General features: G+C 42.0%; 1 protein-coding gene across 1 annotated transcript in view; it reads right to left on the reverse strand.

Annotated features, from left to right (window-relative positions):
- The window catches only part of MAN1A1 (mannosidase alpha class 1A member 1), a 248,095-nt gene that overhangs the window by 163,694 nt on the left and 67,455 nt on the right, over positions 1–16,946 (reverse strand). The window contains exon 2 of the mRNA XM_077289550.1: positions 4,597–4,693. Coding sequence (XP_077145665.1) covers positions 4,597–4,693 — 97 coding nt within the window. The remainder of the gene's footprint in view (positions 1–4,596; positions 4,694–16,946) is intronic.

Genomic DNA, 16,946 nt, shown 5'->3' on the forward strand with positions numbered 1-16,946 from the left:
ATTCAGGGGGTTATAATCCATTGATGGACTGCAGCACAGGCGTTGATTAAGGTCATAGTTTTAATTGACACAGGACAAAACTGGTGACAGGTTCCCTTTAACATGCACATTATGCCCCACACACACACACACACACACACACACACACCAATCTGTACAATTACTAACAAGCAAGAAAAAATACTTTACAAACACTTCAGTGTACAGTTAAGAGCCCTATAAGTCCAGAGTCCCCATAAGCAGCAACAAGCATCATGTAACAATTCAGTTATGAAGTATACACATTACACCCAAGCAATTAGAGCAGTACAACTGCAGGGAACAAGAGAATGGAGATTACCCCATTATTAGTAAAGATCATTATTTTGCTTATAGAGCGGATAGACAACAATGTTCACAGACCGTAAAAGGGAATCTCTCAGCAGGATTTCACACCCCAACTATTGTTATATACATTTGTAGCTTTTTGAAAAGACATGTCTAGCAATGCTTTAACTTGTGATGAGCAATAAGGTGTTATCTGAACACGCTCGGGTGTTATCCGAGTATCTTTGGCGTGCTTGAATAATATGTTAGAGTTCCCGTGGCTGTTAGACAGCGGGGATTGCCTAACAAAAGGCTGTGAATCATGCAGCCGCGGGGACCTGAACATATTATTCGAGCACGCCAAAGATACTAGGATAACATTATCTGAGCATCTTCGCTCATCACTACTTTTAACTAGACAGTTTCTGGGAGGCGTTGGGCAGAGAATAGATCTGGAGTGAACGCACAAATAGCTCTACAACCTCATTGGCATATCAATTCAAACACTGATTTCTCAGTAATGAATAAATGGACGGGCCAGGTAAAGTTATTTGTCAGTAAGAGCTACATGCACATATATAGTTATGGGGTTAAATCTCATTGACAGATTCCGTTTAAAAGTAAATCTGCTTTTCAAAAGAAAGTCACATCTTAAAAAGGCATTTACACTACATAATAGTAAATGGGTGTTGCTGAAAGCGCTTGTTTCACAATCTTACCGTGTAAACAGGTTGCTGAATTCCCGATGAATTCGCAAAACGCTTGTTCATCGGGTGAAGTTATCTTTTGTGCAGCACAAAAAATAATTATATTGTTTCTGTTGTGCATTGTCCTGTGTAAACAGGAATCGCACTGCCGAGAACTACGCCAGCCTATGTGCAATGACTACTGTAGCGTACAAAGCGCAATTCACATAGTTTGCTTTGGTCTGCCTGTGAAGACAAGCATTGAAAAGACCACCCATGAGTGAAAGTTCACCGACAGATGTATCGCGCCACCGGTCTGTGCAGAGACCCTTAACTTACATAAAGTTACAACTAGTGAGTGCAAGTGCTATTAACTCGGGTTGACTAGGGTGCTCGGGTATGCACAGAGTATCGCGGGTGATTTAGTGACATGTTCATCACCCTGCGGCGGTACACAAGTTTGAGAAATTAAGAAACATCCCTAAGAGAATAGTAAAAGTAGAGCATATCAGTAGCAATCTATAAAAAAATGTATATACTTTAAAGTGTGGTATTTATTTTACTCACTAATATATTGCCAATAATTCCTTCCCTTTCCGTTATGTCCACTGATCAGCATTCTGTTTAGGGTATGTGCACACGGAGGGCCCGATTCATCATTGCATTTCCACTAGTTTGTTTTACCATGAATACCTCAGTCATACTTGATTTTTGACAAATTCACCAAATGATTTGCCCCTTTTTCTATGCTGCCTTTTGAGGTTTCAGATTCTTGAAACGTGACTTTTCTAAAAAAAAAGTCTCAATTTGGTGCAACTCTTCAAGGTTCCCAAAAAGGTGGTTTTATGTATGCCAGTTATTTTGGTGTATTTTTGCAACATGTTGCAAGACGTGCAATTTTTCCAGCTGAGCAGTCACAAAACCAGTTAAAGTCAGAGAAAAAAGGAATTTGGGGTTGTGTGTAAACTCCATGAAATCGTATAGTTCCATTTTGATGAAAAGTCAGCAATAACCAAAAGTTGGAAAAACAAAAAAACAAATGATTAATTGCTGCTCGACTCTTTTAGAAGAGTTCTAGAGGTTCCAGGCTACAGTAAAATAGCGCCACCTCCTATACCTTGGGGCTGCTGGATTTGCTGTGTGTAAGTGTTGTGCTCTGACACTCATACCAGCAAGTAAAAATAGTAGGCCAAAGTTAAAAAATTATAAAAGGAAAAGAAGTACACCATTCAATTCCAAACACCAGAAAAACTTTTTTTACTCATTCCCTTTAAGTTCTGTTTAACTCTATTGCAGAGCTATAGGTGCCTCCTTGTGCTGCTGTACAATGCTGTGTTGAGTGTTACATTTCATTTTCAGTGGAGAAAGCTTTATACACAGGGAATTACAAAATAAATGCCACCATAGGCAGCATGGCGGCTCCTTCAATTATGAGTACGGTTGCTTTGCAGGATCAGCGTTCTGGATTCAGATCACACCAAGAACGAGGCGTTTGTATGTTCTCCCCATTTGTATGGGTTTCCTCAAGGTTCTCTGCTTTCCTCCCACACTTCAAAAACATACTGGGGGAATTGATATTGTGCCACAATGGGGACAGAGATGATAATGTCTGTAAAGGGCTGCGGAATTAATGGCGCCATATAAGCTGACATAATAAAGCATGGGCATAAGGCTATATAGATCTATCACAATACAGAAAACTACAATCCAGCGCCTACAGAAAAGTTAAAAAGAAAATAATTACTTTATTCAAACTTCATTACAAAACATTCTATAGATCGCAAAACGTGCTGGATTTCAAACTACTCCAGTTACTAAGCATTTAAGCCATTTATGGAATGGAGTTTCATTGTTTGTTGGTGCTGGATTATATTTTTTGTTCTATGCCGAGTCAGCTTGGTGTGTCCGTGCATCGTAGTATCTACATAATATCAGTACCCAGAGCCGATTGTATCCAGTTTGCATATGCATGCCTTATGACAATATACAGGGTCAGGGAATGGTGTTCTAGCTACTGTAACTAGCGGTTTAGCGTATCCTCCATCGCTTAGTCTCACGCAAGGTCTATGAAGAGCACACGAACATGTCATGATTGAAAAACAAGTGCGAGAAATGTAATCACTGAGCGTGGTATTAATCGGATAAGCTGTGCACCTGCAAGTGGAAAACTTCAGGAGGGTTTTCTTGCAGATTTTATAAAGCCTTCGAATGTGTCACACTGGTAGAGCCAAGATGTGCTCCTTCTATAAGGAAAACATGAAGTTGTGTTCCCAGTAAAAAACCTCAGGGCAAAGGAACAGTAAACATGAAGAGACATCTGCAAACAGTGATCACTTCCTGTTATGTCAATGATTCAGTGAGTGCTTCAGTAACATGACTTTCCAGAACACTGACGGATGAAAGTTCTCCATTGTGTGGTGGGAAAAGCCTTCATAAATCTGCAGAAACTCCAATACTCGCAGAAAGTAATTACGGTACATATTTTACAGACTTTTAAAGGTTACTGAGAGCGTAAACTCCGGATTTTTATTTGCTCTCCTGGTATGAAAATAAAAACTTGCAGACATAATATTTCATTACGTGGTGATATTAAAAGTATGAAAAATATCGTACTTTGCTGCCTTTTAGATCCAATCCTAATGTGCGTGTATGGAGGAGTACTTGGGGGAAAGGGCTTTATTTCTCGTTCTCCCACCTGAACTTGAGGCTTCTAATCACTCCGTGACAAATGACATTTCAACTCCCATGTCTCATAATGGAAGACTAACAACGGTACTAAAGGGCATATTCGCTTATTAAACCTAGCTCTTATTTCTTCCGTAAAACTGGTGCTAGAGACTGGGGATTCGAGTTGGAGGACACGGAATTTTGACAGGATCTGCTGATAACCGATTCTGCGGTGCGGAGATACCACCACCACGTGGCCTTGCTGCAACGTTTGCACGGTCTTTTCAGTGGAGTGGTGTTTACTCTGCTAAATCAGCACCCAAAATCCGATCTGACTTCTAGGTCCCTAAGGCTATGTTCACACCTTGCTTTTTTAACCTTTTTTCTGCAGGCAAAACTGCATACAAAAAACAGGTATTGCTGTGTTTTGGGTTTCTTTTTGCTGCGTATTAGAAGTGTCATTTTATTACAGTAGTGTTATACTGTGGCTATAAAAACAGCAGTTTTCCAAGTCAGTCGGGAAAAAAAAAAAAAAAAGTGTGCACGAGTTTCTGAAATCTCAGCTTTTGCTGGTACTGTAAAAAGCAGCTTTCAACTTGTATAAAAACAGCAGCAAAAAATGCAACATGTGAACATAGTCTAAGGTTTATGTCAGTGGTATTTTTGAAAAACTACAGCCTGTGCTGTTCTTTATCACTAAATTATCAAACAGCAGATGGAAAAGCCAAAAAAACAAAAAAAAAACAAAACAGCAAAACAAACATGTATAAAAAACCCCCCCACTAAAAACAGATTAGAGAAAAAAAATCTAAGCCCAGTTAACAAGCTGGTTATGGAATTTTAGGCTTGTATGTATCATTATAATATGTAAAAACGCCGGTCACCACTGCTCATTCTGAAAATACTGCATTAACTTTCTACAGTGGAATTTACTTACCAAATAAATTACTTGAATGCCCTTGTTTTTGGATAGGTTTCAGCTCATTTAATCCCCATGCATTTCGCTTATAATTATCCCAGGCAAATTTCATCATCTGTGTAGGAAAAAAGGGAAATGAGGTTAAAAAACATCAAAAGGTACTTTTAAGATATTTTGTTGTGCAAGACTCTTATAAATTCATTACTCTGCAGAATCTCAGGATCATCAATAACAAATGACAGGACCGCAAGTCACTGCTAAGAAGCAGTGTAAATAGGGCATAACGAACCATAGAAACCACTGGGTGCCACCATACAGCCTTAGGCTTCATTCACACGTCCGTGTTTAAAAACGTAGGTGAAGACAATGGTACTGATTTCGGTTATTACCATCAGTGTGTGGTCAGTGTACAGTCCACGTGTCCGTTATTACCATCAGTGTGTGGTCAGTGTACAGTCCACGTGTCCGTTATTACCATCAGTGTGTGGTCAGTGTACAGTCCACGTGTCCGTTATTACCATCAGTGTGTGGTCAGTGTACAGTCCACGTGTCCGTTATTACCATCAGTGTGTGGTCAGTGTACAGTCCACGTGTCCGTTATTACCATCAGTGTGTGGTCAGTGTACAGTCCACGTGTCCGTTATTACCATCAGTGTGTGGTCAGTGTACAGTCCACGTGTCCGTTATTACCATCAGTGTGTGGTCAGTGTACAGTCCACGTGTCCGTTATTACCATCAGTGTGTGGTCAGTGTACGGTCCACGTGTCCGTTACCATCAGTGTGTGGTCAGTGTACGGTCCACGTGTCCGTTATTACCATCAGTGTGTGGTCAGTGTACAGTCCACGTGTCCGTTATTACCATCAGTGTGTGGTCAGTGTACAGTCCACGTGTCCGTTATTACCATCAGTGTGTGGTCAGTGTACGGTCCACGTGTCCGTTACCATCAGTGTGTGGTCAGTGTACGGTCCACGTGTCCGTTATTACCATCAGTGTGTGGTCAGTGTACAGTCCACGTGTCCGTTATTACCATCAGTGTGTGGTCAGTGTACAGTCCACATGTCCGTTATTACCATCAGTGTGTGGTCAGTGTACGGTCCACGTGTCCGTTACCATCAGTGTGTGGTCAGTGTACGGTCCACGTGTCCGTTATTACCATCAGTGTGTGGTCAGTGTACGGTCCACGTGTCCGTTATTACCATCAGTGTGTGGTCAGTGTACGGTCCACGTGTCCGTTATTACCGTCAGTGTGTGGTCAGTATACGGTCCATGTGCCCGTTATTACCGTCAGTGTGTGGTCAGTGTACGGTCCATGTGTCCGTTATTACCGTCAGTGTGTGGTCAGTGTATGGGCCATGTGTCAGTTATTACCGTCAGTGTGTGGTCAGTGTATGGGCCATGTGTCCGTTATTACCGTCAGTGTGTGGTCAGTGTATGGGCCATGTGTCCGTTATTACCGTCAGTGTGTGGTCAGTGTATGGGCCATGTGTCCGTTATTACCGTAAGTGTGTGGTCAGTGTACGGTCCGAGTGCCATTTTTAAACAGATGGATAATGACAAAGCTTCCTGAACACTTTGCAATGTTCAATATGGGCAGCACACTGATGCTGTACGTGTTTTTCATACATTCACTTATCACCCGCGATACCAGAGAAAAATAGACATATCTCTAAGTTTTGCACACACACAGTCCTTGAAAAACGGGACATGTGAACAGTCCCAGATATTAGAATAGGTGCAAGTGGTATCTGTGATAGAAAACAGATACGACACATACGTGTAATATGGACATCTGAACGAGGCCATATTAGTCCCCTGCAGATCTGTAAAGAGCCATAATACGGCGCTCAGTGGGCACTGTAAGTCAGCAATGCTTCTAGGTATTATCACTGCTCTAAAAAGGCTTCAGGATTTTTTTCCAAGTGGACAGTGACATAAAAAAAAAAAAATCTGTATGAAATTAGACAGGTACACATGTTCAATAAGGTGGCTTCCCTATTCCAGCTCCATAGGATGCAGAGATAAAGGCTATATTTCCACATCTGGGTGCTGGCCATTATTACCTCAGACACCACACTGACACAGACAGTTTCATTGATTCATACAGACATCAGTTTTAAAAAATGGATCTATGTCTCCTGTCCATGAGACAAAAAAAATCCCCAAAACGGATGATCATCAAGACAACGTAAATAACACGACGAAAAAAAAATTCCTTTTTGCACTTACGTAAAGATAGAAATTGATGTGCGATTTTAGCCATAATTCAGCCATGTGCATAACGCTGTAATTTACACGATTAGTTGAAATTCTCATCACCATGGATTTTTGCCCTTATGTTTGCCACAATCCCCATGTGGGTGTTTTTAAAAAGGTTTTCTTTAAGAATTCTTCTGGTATAAAAATATCTCATGTTAAAATGCTCATGTTAAAATGTGTAAGAAAAATTTGAAATGTTCCAATCACTGGAAAAAAAAAAAATGTGATTTTATAGAATTTATCGATCATTACTTCTGATAACTTGTGCTTTGTAACCGTAACCGGTTTCTTTTGCCCACAAACCCATGAACTCAGATAAGGAACAACACCTGTCCCAAATGACGCCTGATAAATTGGTTATATAATATGTGGCCCTCCACCGATCTTATTCCATCCTACGTTAGCTGCTCCGGATCGCAGGATAACTAACATTAACTATTCATGAATCACCCTTTATCACGGGACTAAAGAAAAGCCGGCCATTCCCTTCCAATATTGTAGCCGTTTCCCGGCTACTCTTCCTAATCAAAAACCTCATACATATGCACGAACAGGTTGTCCAAGCGTGCATGTGTTGACTACATGGAGAATAAGGGAAGGTTTACACAGCACAATCAAAGAATACAAGTCAATAGGGAGTCAATTAGTGGCATAAATACCAAGGCAGACTAACGTTTTATGGACACAAAGATCGTTATTATGATCAATCTGCGCACATAGAATATTGTCGGAGTCAGTAGCACATTACCTGTTTACACAGAGCTATCTGCTGCCGTCAAGTGATTATTACACCTACTAAGAGGGAGTGTCCCCACAGAATGGCTGTGCAAACCAAGAAGTGCTTAATGCATCCTTGCCGTGGCCAAACAATAAAGTGCATCTTCCCAACTACTTGTTTCCCCCACTCTAACCCCCTTCCTACCCTCTGATTGACAGCTCTGGCATTATAGACCCAAAGAAGGGTGGAAACCGGTAGGTAGAAAGGTACATTTAAATCTTTGGCCACCAAACTTGTATCGAGTGCCTGTGGTTGGTTTGAACAGTCAGTCTGTGCTTACAAATTCATTGCACCGGACGAACAAGTGTTTTGCTTGTTAGTCAGGCGATTGCCAGGAACCATCAGTCCTATGTACACCTGATTGTAGATGACTTGTCTAACAAGGCCATAAGCCGCTACCTTCTCTTATCCAATAGATGGCCTCCCAGACGCTAAGCAGATCCAGGAGTGCACTTATAGTAGATAATTTACGAACGAGGATTCATATAAGAGCGTGCTCCCAATTATCCATTATCTTAGATATCCAACGATATCCAAGCACGGTCCAATGTTCACAGACTGTCAGAAAGGCAAAGGCGAAGAAACTTTTGTCCTTTAATTTCTCCATGTATGAGAAAAACTGATGACACTGGGACCACGCTCTGATCAAAATAATCCATCCATTTTCTCGTAAGTGAAAAAAAAAAAATCAGAAGCGTGAATGAGCAATTACTAGGGACAGTATTGATAATGTCTGTAAAGCGCTGCAGACCATGTTGGTGCTATAAATATATGCAAACAGTGGGGGTCAGCATTATTGCCACCCCTTCATTTTTTTCACAGACTGTACAATATCTTCAGCAATAATAGGGAATGTATCAAAGTTATAACCTCAGGATTTTTTTTTTTGTTAACTCCTTAATGACCTGAGCTTTTTTTTGTTTGTTTTGCGGTTTCATTTTTCGATCCCCTCCTTCCCAGAGCCATAACATTTTCAGATTTCTGTCAATATGGCCATGGGAGGGCTTATTTTTTGCGGGACGAGTGGTACTTTTGAATGATACCATTGGTTTTACCATGCCGTGTACTAGAAAAAGGGAAAAAAATTCTAAGTGCTGTGAAATTGCAAAAAAAGTGCAATCCCACATTTGTTTTTTGTTTGGCTTTTTTGCTAGGTTCACTAAATGCTAAAACTGACCTGCCATTATGATTCTCCAGGTCACTATGAGTTCATAGACACCAAACATGTGTAGGTTATTTTTCATCTAAGTGGTGAAAAAAAATTCCAAACTTTGCTTAAAAAAATAAAAAAAAAGTGCAGTTTTCCGAGACACGTAGTGTCTCCATTTTTCGTGATCTAGGGTCGGTTGAGGGCTTAATTTTTTGTGTGCCGAGCTGATGTTTTTAACTATACCATTTTGGTGCTGATACGTTCTTTTGATTACCTGTTATTTCATTTGAATGCAATGTCGCGGTGACCAAAAAAAAAACGTAATTCGGGAGTTTTGAATTTTTTTCTCACTACGCAGTTTAGCCATCAGGTTAACCTGTATTTTTTTTGTTTGTTTGTTTTTTTAATTGATAGATCGGCGATTCTGAACGCAGCAATACCAAATATGCGTATGTTTGATTTTTTTATTGTTTTATTTTGAATGGGGAAAAAGGGGGGTGATTTCAACTTTTATTTTTATTTATTTATTTTAACTTTTGCCATGCTTCAATAGCCTCCATGGGAGGCCGGAAGCTGGCATAGCCTGACCAGCTCTGCTACATAGGAGCGATGCTCAGATCGCTCCTATGTAGCTGAATTACAGCATTGCTATGAGCGCTGACCACAGGGTGGCGCATCAAAGCGGGGGTTCTGCCATCAGACGTACTATTCCGTCCGATGGTAGAAAGGGGTTAATGGTCCAAAGTAATCCAACGATAAAAACATTGGTTTTTCAGCTTACATGTTGCAATTTCAAAGACGCACAATAAACAGCATGTGCAGCAATAAAGGCACCCCTAATTAATACCTGGCTGCACACCCTTTGGTATTGATGACTGCTTCCAATCGTTTCTTGTAGCCATCTATAAGCTCCTTGCACTTCTCCGCTGGTATTTTCTCCCACTTTTCCTTTGCAGTTTGTTGAAGCTCTTGAATGTTTGCAGGATTCTTTTTCCCAATGGCAGATTTCAGCTCATCCCAAAGATGTTCAATGGGATTGAGGTCCGTACTCATACTCATACTCGTACTCATTGCTGGCCATTTTAAAACACTCCATTTGTTTTCTTTTTCAACCATTCCTGTGTACAGTACTTTTGGATGTGTGATTTGGGTCATTGTCTTGCTGGCAGACCCATGATCTTTGACCCAAACCAAGTTTTCCTGCACTTGGTAGGACATTTTAAGCTAAAATTCTCCGATTTCATGATTCATGCGATATGCTCAAGGCCTCCAGTACCAGATGCAGCAAAGCAACTCCACAGTATTGTGAATCATCCACCATGCATAACTGTTGGTTGGGTGGTGTGTTCCTTATAAGCTTCATTGTGCAGTCTGTAAACTTGCTTTGCATAGTCAAAAAGCTCTATTTTTATTTCATCTGTCCACATAATTTCCCAGAAGTATTTTGGTTTTTCAAGGTACTCTTTGGTAAAGATCTGTTATTACCAGTACTTCTTATTTCTTTTCTTCAGCAATGGTTTCTTCATTGGCCTTCACCCATGAAGCTCTACATGGTTTAGCATACTGTGTATGGTACTTGTTGAATCCATGACCCCAGACTGTTCCAGGCTGGCCTCCAGGTCTTTGGATGTTTGATGTGGGTTTTCCACTATTCGCACCAACCTTCGAAGACATCTTTTGTCATTTTTCCTCTTTATCCCAAATCCAAGGAGGTTCTTGACACTTGGCAAACTTCTCAACATTGCACACTGTTAAAACTGGGATACCAAGGTCTTTGGAGATGGCGTTATACTTATTGGAAGTCTTGGGTTTGCTAACAGTAGTTCTGATATCCTCAGACAGCTCCTTTGTCTTCACCATTATGACAAAGCAACAAGGCCTACCATGTGGCTTTTTAAAACACGTAAGTCATCATTTATTGGCTAATTCATGTCGCATGGACACCAACCATCACAGGTGATTCTCATTTGTGATTTACCACAGGGGGAGTCAAAATGTGTTACCATACTCATGTAATGTAATGGCTGCCAATACCAGTGTCGCAGCTAGCATTAGGTTTTTCTATTTTTCTCTCCCATTGTTTTCTGTTTTACATTGTTTATCATTTGCGCCTTTGTATTTAACATGAGTGCTCTATGCAACAAAAACATTCATGCGATTAATTTTTTTCAGGAGCTATTCTACATATTGTACTTACACTTCATGGGTGCCAATAACATTGAGAAGGACTGTACATAATTATCATTATCTTTATATAGCGCCAACATATTCTGCAGCGCTGTACAATACACTAGATGTTAAAGTGCTTGCACTGTTTGCATGGAGTGACTACTTCCCAGGTCTTCCTCAATGCGGGTCCACACATGGGAGTGAGTGGCACTGTCGAGTATTGGGGGTGAGGGGCAGGGGGTTTTGGCAAGTGGGGAATAAAAATAAGTGTAGTAGTGGTTCCCAAATCTATCTACATAATCATCTAAAGGGTACTTCCGTCTGTCTGTCTGTAACGGAAATCCCGCGTCGTTCATTTGGTCGCGGCCTACTGGCCGCAACCAATCAGTGGCAGGCTCAGTCCAGCCGCGAATTGGCCCCTCCCTACTCCCCTCCAGTCAGCGCCAGTGTATCGCCCCAACCCGGACCAACTTTTTACTATTGATGCTGCCTATACACTGCGTGGCCCGTTTTATACACTGCGTGGCCCGTGTTATACACTGCGTGGCCCGTGTTATACACTGCGTGGCCCGTGTTATACACTGCGTGGCCCGTGTTATACACTGCGTGGCCCGTGTTATACACTGCGCGGCTGTCCGTTACGTGGCCGTGCTATACACTGCGTGGCTGTCCGTTACGTGGCCGTGCTATACACTGCGTGGCTGTCCGTTACGTGGCCGTGCTATACACTACGTGGCCGTGCTATACACTACGTGGCTGTCTGTGCTATATACTACGTGGCTGTCTGTGCTATATACTACGTGGCTGTGCTATGTGCGACATACATACATATTCTAGAATACCTGATGCGTTAGAATAGGGCCACCATCTAGTTCACAATAACTGTAAATACTCCAAGCTAAGCAGGACTTTTTCAGTCAATAACTCCAGTGTCTGCTGTCTGCCATATTGATCTCATTGATGCTTATAACAGCAGACAATACTTGATCCGCATGCATTACATTTGGGAACAGCTTTCAAACCACATCAGCCTTATGTGGAAAGCTGGGGATAAGATTGCAAAGTGTCCAGAACCTACATCCTGACTTACATGAGGATACTGCAAATCCATTACAAACTTCTGCTGAGGCACAGTAACCTTGGTAACCATAGTAACCCTTTCCGCTTGTGAGGCAGGAGATTGTGTTTCAGTTTAATGTTAGATCTCGTGATGTAATGCTTAATGCAGTTTCTACCTGAACCATTAATAGCCAGCTGCCCTTGACTCCACGTCTTAAGGCTGACAGAAGTTTACACTAATGTATGGACCAGTTTATAGACTCTGGCCTCAGACATTTTTATTTTGCCAGCTTCTCCCCACATTCAGTATTTGGTCAGAATTTTCCATCAGTATTTATAAGCCAAAACCAGGAGCGGGTGAGAAAGGTAGAAGTGGTGCATATGTTTCTATTCTACTTTTCCTCTGATTGTTCCACTCCTGGTTTTTGGCTTATAAGTACTGAGGTAAAATACTGACCAAATACAGAACATGGCTTTATAGTGAAAATGGACAGCACTTGTATAACATTATGAGCTGGACGTTACTTTGTCACAAACCTATTGATGTGAATGAGTGCTTTAGCCTTCAATGAAAAACCGGACTTCTTTAACCCCTTACAGCCAAATGCAGTTTTGACATGAGAGAGCGCTATTTTTCAAATTTGACATGTGGTTTTCAAGTTGAACCACAATTTGTCTTTTTTTTTTTTCAAATGTATTTTACAAAATATATTTTTTTCATGGACCTATTTAACATTTTAAAGTAAATTTCATTCTTTCAAAATGGTTTCTTTAGAGCTATATTTTTCATTTCCACAATGGGTAGCAGGCGACAATGCACCCCACAATTTACCAATTTCTCCTGGACATGTCAGTACTAGTGTTGAGCATTCCGATGCCGCAAGTATCGGGTATAGGCCGATACTTGCGGGTATCGGAATTCCGATACCGAGATCCGATACTTTTGTGGTATCGGGAATCGGTATCGAAACAACATTAATGTAAAAATGTGTAAAAGAGAATTAAAATAAAAAATATTGCTATACTCACCTCTCCGACGCAGCCTGGACCTCACAGAGGGAAGCGGCAGCGTTCTTTGTTTAAAATTCGCGCGTTTACTTCCTTACGTGAAGTCCCGGCTTGTGATTGGTCGCGTGCCGCCCATGTGGCAGCGACGCAACCAATCACAGCAAGCCGTGACGTAATTTCAGGTCATTCAGTATTTTAAAATTACGCTCCGGCTTTGTGATTGGTTGCGTCGAAGTCACATGGGCGACGCAACCAATCACAAGCCGTGACGTCACGGGAGGCTGGACACGCGCGCATTTTAAAATGCGCGCGTGTCCAGCCTCCCGGCTTGTGATTGGTTGCGTCGCGGTCAACCAATCACAAGCCGGGACGTCACGGGAGGCTGGACACGCGCGCATTTTAAAATGCGCGCGTGTCCAGCCTCCCGTGACGTCACGGCTTGTGATTGGTTGCGTCGCCCATGTGACTGCGACGCAACCAATCACAAAGCCGGGACGTAATTTTAAAATCCTTAAGGACCTGAAATTACGTCACGGCTTGCTGTGATTGGTTGCGTCGCCCATGTGACTGCGACGCAACCAATCACAAAGCCGGAGCGTAATTTTAAAATACTGAATGACCTGAAATTACGTCACGGCTTGCTGTGATTGGTTGCGTCGCCGCCACATGGGCGGCACGCGACCAATCACAAGCCGGGACTTCACGTAAGGAAAGAAAAGCGCGAATTTTAAGCAAACAACGCTGCCGGTTCCCTCGCTGAGGTTCAGGCTGCGTCGGAGAGGTGAGTATAGCAATATTTTTTATTTTAATTCTTTCTTTTACACATTAATATGGATCCCAGGGCCTGAAGGAGAGTTTCCTCTCCTTCAGACCCTGAGAACCATCAGGAATACCATCCGATACTTGAGTCCCATTGACTTGTATTGGTATCGGGTATCGGTATCGGATTGGATCCGATACTTTGCCGGTATCGGCCGATACTTTCCGATACCGATACTTTCAAGTATCGGACGGTATCGCTCAACACTAGTCAGTACCCCATATGTGGTCGGCATGTACTGTTTGGGCACACGGGAGGGCACAGACAGGAAGAAGCGCTTTGGCTTTTGGAGCTCTAATCTAGACTGTGGATGTTACATTGCACTTGCAGAGCCCAGCACGGATTGAACACGCAGAGACCCATCACACATGATACCAGTTGTTTTTTTTTCTTTTTTAAACTTGCACATTTTAGGGAATTAAACTCTGGGTATAGTGACCATTTTGGACCCACAGTGGTTCTTAAAAGTTGATCACATTATGATGCTTGATCCCCCCAATTATTTCATTAACAGCTGTAAAAGGAGAAAATGGATGCACAATTTATAAAGCAGTTTCTTCCAAACAGCAGCAATATTTATGTGGTTGCAAACGACTGTTTGGACACATACAAGACTTAGGATAAGGAGGAACATTATTTGGCTTTTAGTGCAAATATTTGGCTATAACAGTTTGTGCGACTTGCAGAGGCCACGAGGTGCCAAAACAGCAGATCACTGCCAAAAGTGACCCAATTCTGAAAGCTACACCTTTCAAGTTTTTTCTCCTAAATAAATTAAATAATGGGACAGTATTACAGATCAGGCTGACAAAATATTAAATGTTTACATAAAAACATTGGTTTCAAAAGGCAAAACATTTATGTTATTTTAGTACTGTATTCTGCACTTTTTTTTTTACTTAGACTGTCTATTGTACATGAGCTTTCACTTCCCTGCGTGCTCAGTGCTTAATACCCTGCAATACTTTTGCATTGCGGGGTATTAGATATTAAATCTGCCAGTTTTAGGGGGCAATCACACAGCCATATAAAATCTGACAGAGATGGGAACGCACTGTGCGGACTGGCCGGGGGCTCTTCCGACCCAAGCATGACAGCTTCACGTTTCTCTCTGCCGGTCAGGACAGCCACTAGCCAGTCGGTGCATTGTGTATGGCAGGTAACCAGAACGCATTGCCCGCTACGCCAAACATTTACAGTGGATGTCAGGAAGGGGTTACAGAACAGTCTCAAACAGTCCCATAAACTATAATGGCTATGTCTTCTGTTCAGTTCTTCAATACAAAAAGTGAAACTCATTATATAGAGTCATTACAGATTGATTTCAAGTGTTTATTTCTGTCAATGTTGATTATGGCTCACAGGCAATGAAAACCCAAGTGTCATTATCTCATTAAATTAGAATAATTTACAAAAAACCCTGCAAAGGCTTCCTAAATTTTTAAAAGGGTCCCTTAGTCTGTTTTGGTAGGCTCCACAATCATGGGGAAAACTGCTGACTTGAAAGAGGTCCATAAGACAGTCATTGACACATCCACAAGGAGGGTAAGCCACAAAAGTTCATTGCTAAAGAAGCTGGCTGTTCACAGAGTGCTGGATCCAAGCATATTTATGGAAAATTAAGTGGAAGAAAAAAAGTGTGGTAGAAAAGGGTGCACAAGAAACCGGGATAACCGCAGCCTTGAAAGGAATGTTAAGAAAAGGCCATTCAAAAATTGGGGAGAGATTCACAAGGAGTGGACTGCTGCTGGAGTCATTGCCTCAAGAGCCACCACAAACAGACATATCCAGGACATGGGCTTCTAGAGTCACATTCCTTGTGTCAAGCTACTCATGACCAGTAGACAATGCCAGAAGTGTCTTACCTGGGGCCAAGGAGAAAAAGAACAAGACTGTTGCTCAGTAGTCCAAGGTGTTTTCAGATTGGATTCATTTGGAAATCAAGGTCCCAGAGTCTGGAGGAAGAGTGGAGAGGCGCACAATCCAAGCTGCTTGAGGTCTAGTGTGAAGTTTCCACAACCAGTGATGGTTTGGGGAACCATGTCATCTGCTGGGGTAAGTCCACTGTGTTTTATCAAGACCAAAGTAAGCACAGCCGTCTACTAGGAAATTTTAGAGCACTTCATGCTTCCCTCTGCCGACAAGCTATTTGGGTTTGAAAATTCATTCTCCAGCAGGACTTAGCACCTGTCCACACTGCCAAAAGTACCAACACCTGGTTTAAAAACAACAGCATCACTGTCCTTGATTGGCCAGCAAACTCACCTGACCTTAACCCCAAAGACTCAACAATGCAGATGAGCTGAAGGCTGCTATCAAAGCAATCTGGGCTTCCATAACACCTCAGCAGTGCTACAGGCTGATCGCCTCCATGCCACGCTGCACTGATGCAGTAATTGATGCAAAAAGGAGCCCCGAGCAAGTATTGAGTGCATTTACTGATCATACATTTCAGTAGGCCAACAGGTCGCATTTTAAATTAATTTTTCAAGCTGGTGTTATAAAGTATTCTAATTTACTGAGATAATGACTTTTAGGGTTTTCATTGGCTGTAAGCCATAATCATCAACATTAACAGAAATAAACACTTGAAATAGATCACTCTGTTTGTAATGACTCTACATAATTTAAGAGTTTCACTTTTTGTATCTAAGAACTGACAAATTAACTTTTTGATAATATTCTAATTTTGTGAGAAGCACCAGTATATAGATGTAATATGTATGTCTGAATAAGGCTTTATATGTCATGCCTAAGGTGGGGTCATATTCCTTAAAGGGAACCTGTCACCCCCAAAATCGATGATGAGGTAAGCTCACCGTCATCAGGGGCTTATCTACTGCATTCTGTAATGCTGTAGATAAGCCCCCGATGTTACCTGAAAGGAGAAAAAGAGGTTAGATTATACTCACCCAGGGGCGGTCCCGCTGTGGTCCTGTCCGATGGGTGTCTCAGGTCCGCTCCGGCGCCTTCTATCTTCATTCCATGACGTCCTCTTCTGATCTTCATGCCGCAGCTCCGGCGCAGGCGTACTTTATCTGTCCTGTTGAGGGCAGAGCAAAGTACTGCAGTGCGCAGGTGCTGGGCCTCTCTGACCTTTCCCGGTGCCTGCGCACTGCAGTACTTT

Source organism: Ranitomeya variabilis, chromosome 2 (assembly GCF_051348905.1).
Source record: "Ranitomeya variabilis isolate aRanVar5 chromosome 2, aRanVar5.hap1, whole genome shotgun sequence".
NCBI classification, from domain to species: domain Eukaryota; kingdom Metazoa; phylum Chordata; class Amphibia; order Anura; family Dendrobatidae; genus Ranitomeya; species Ranitomeya variabilis.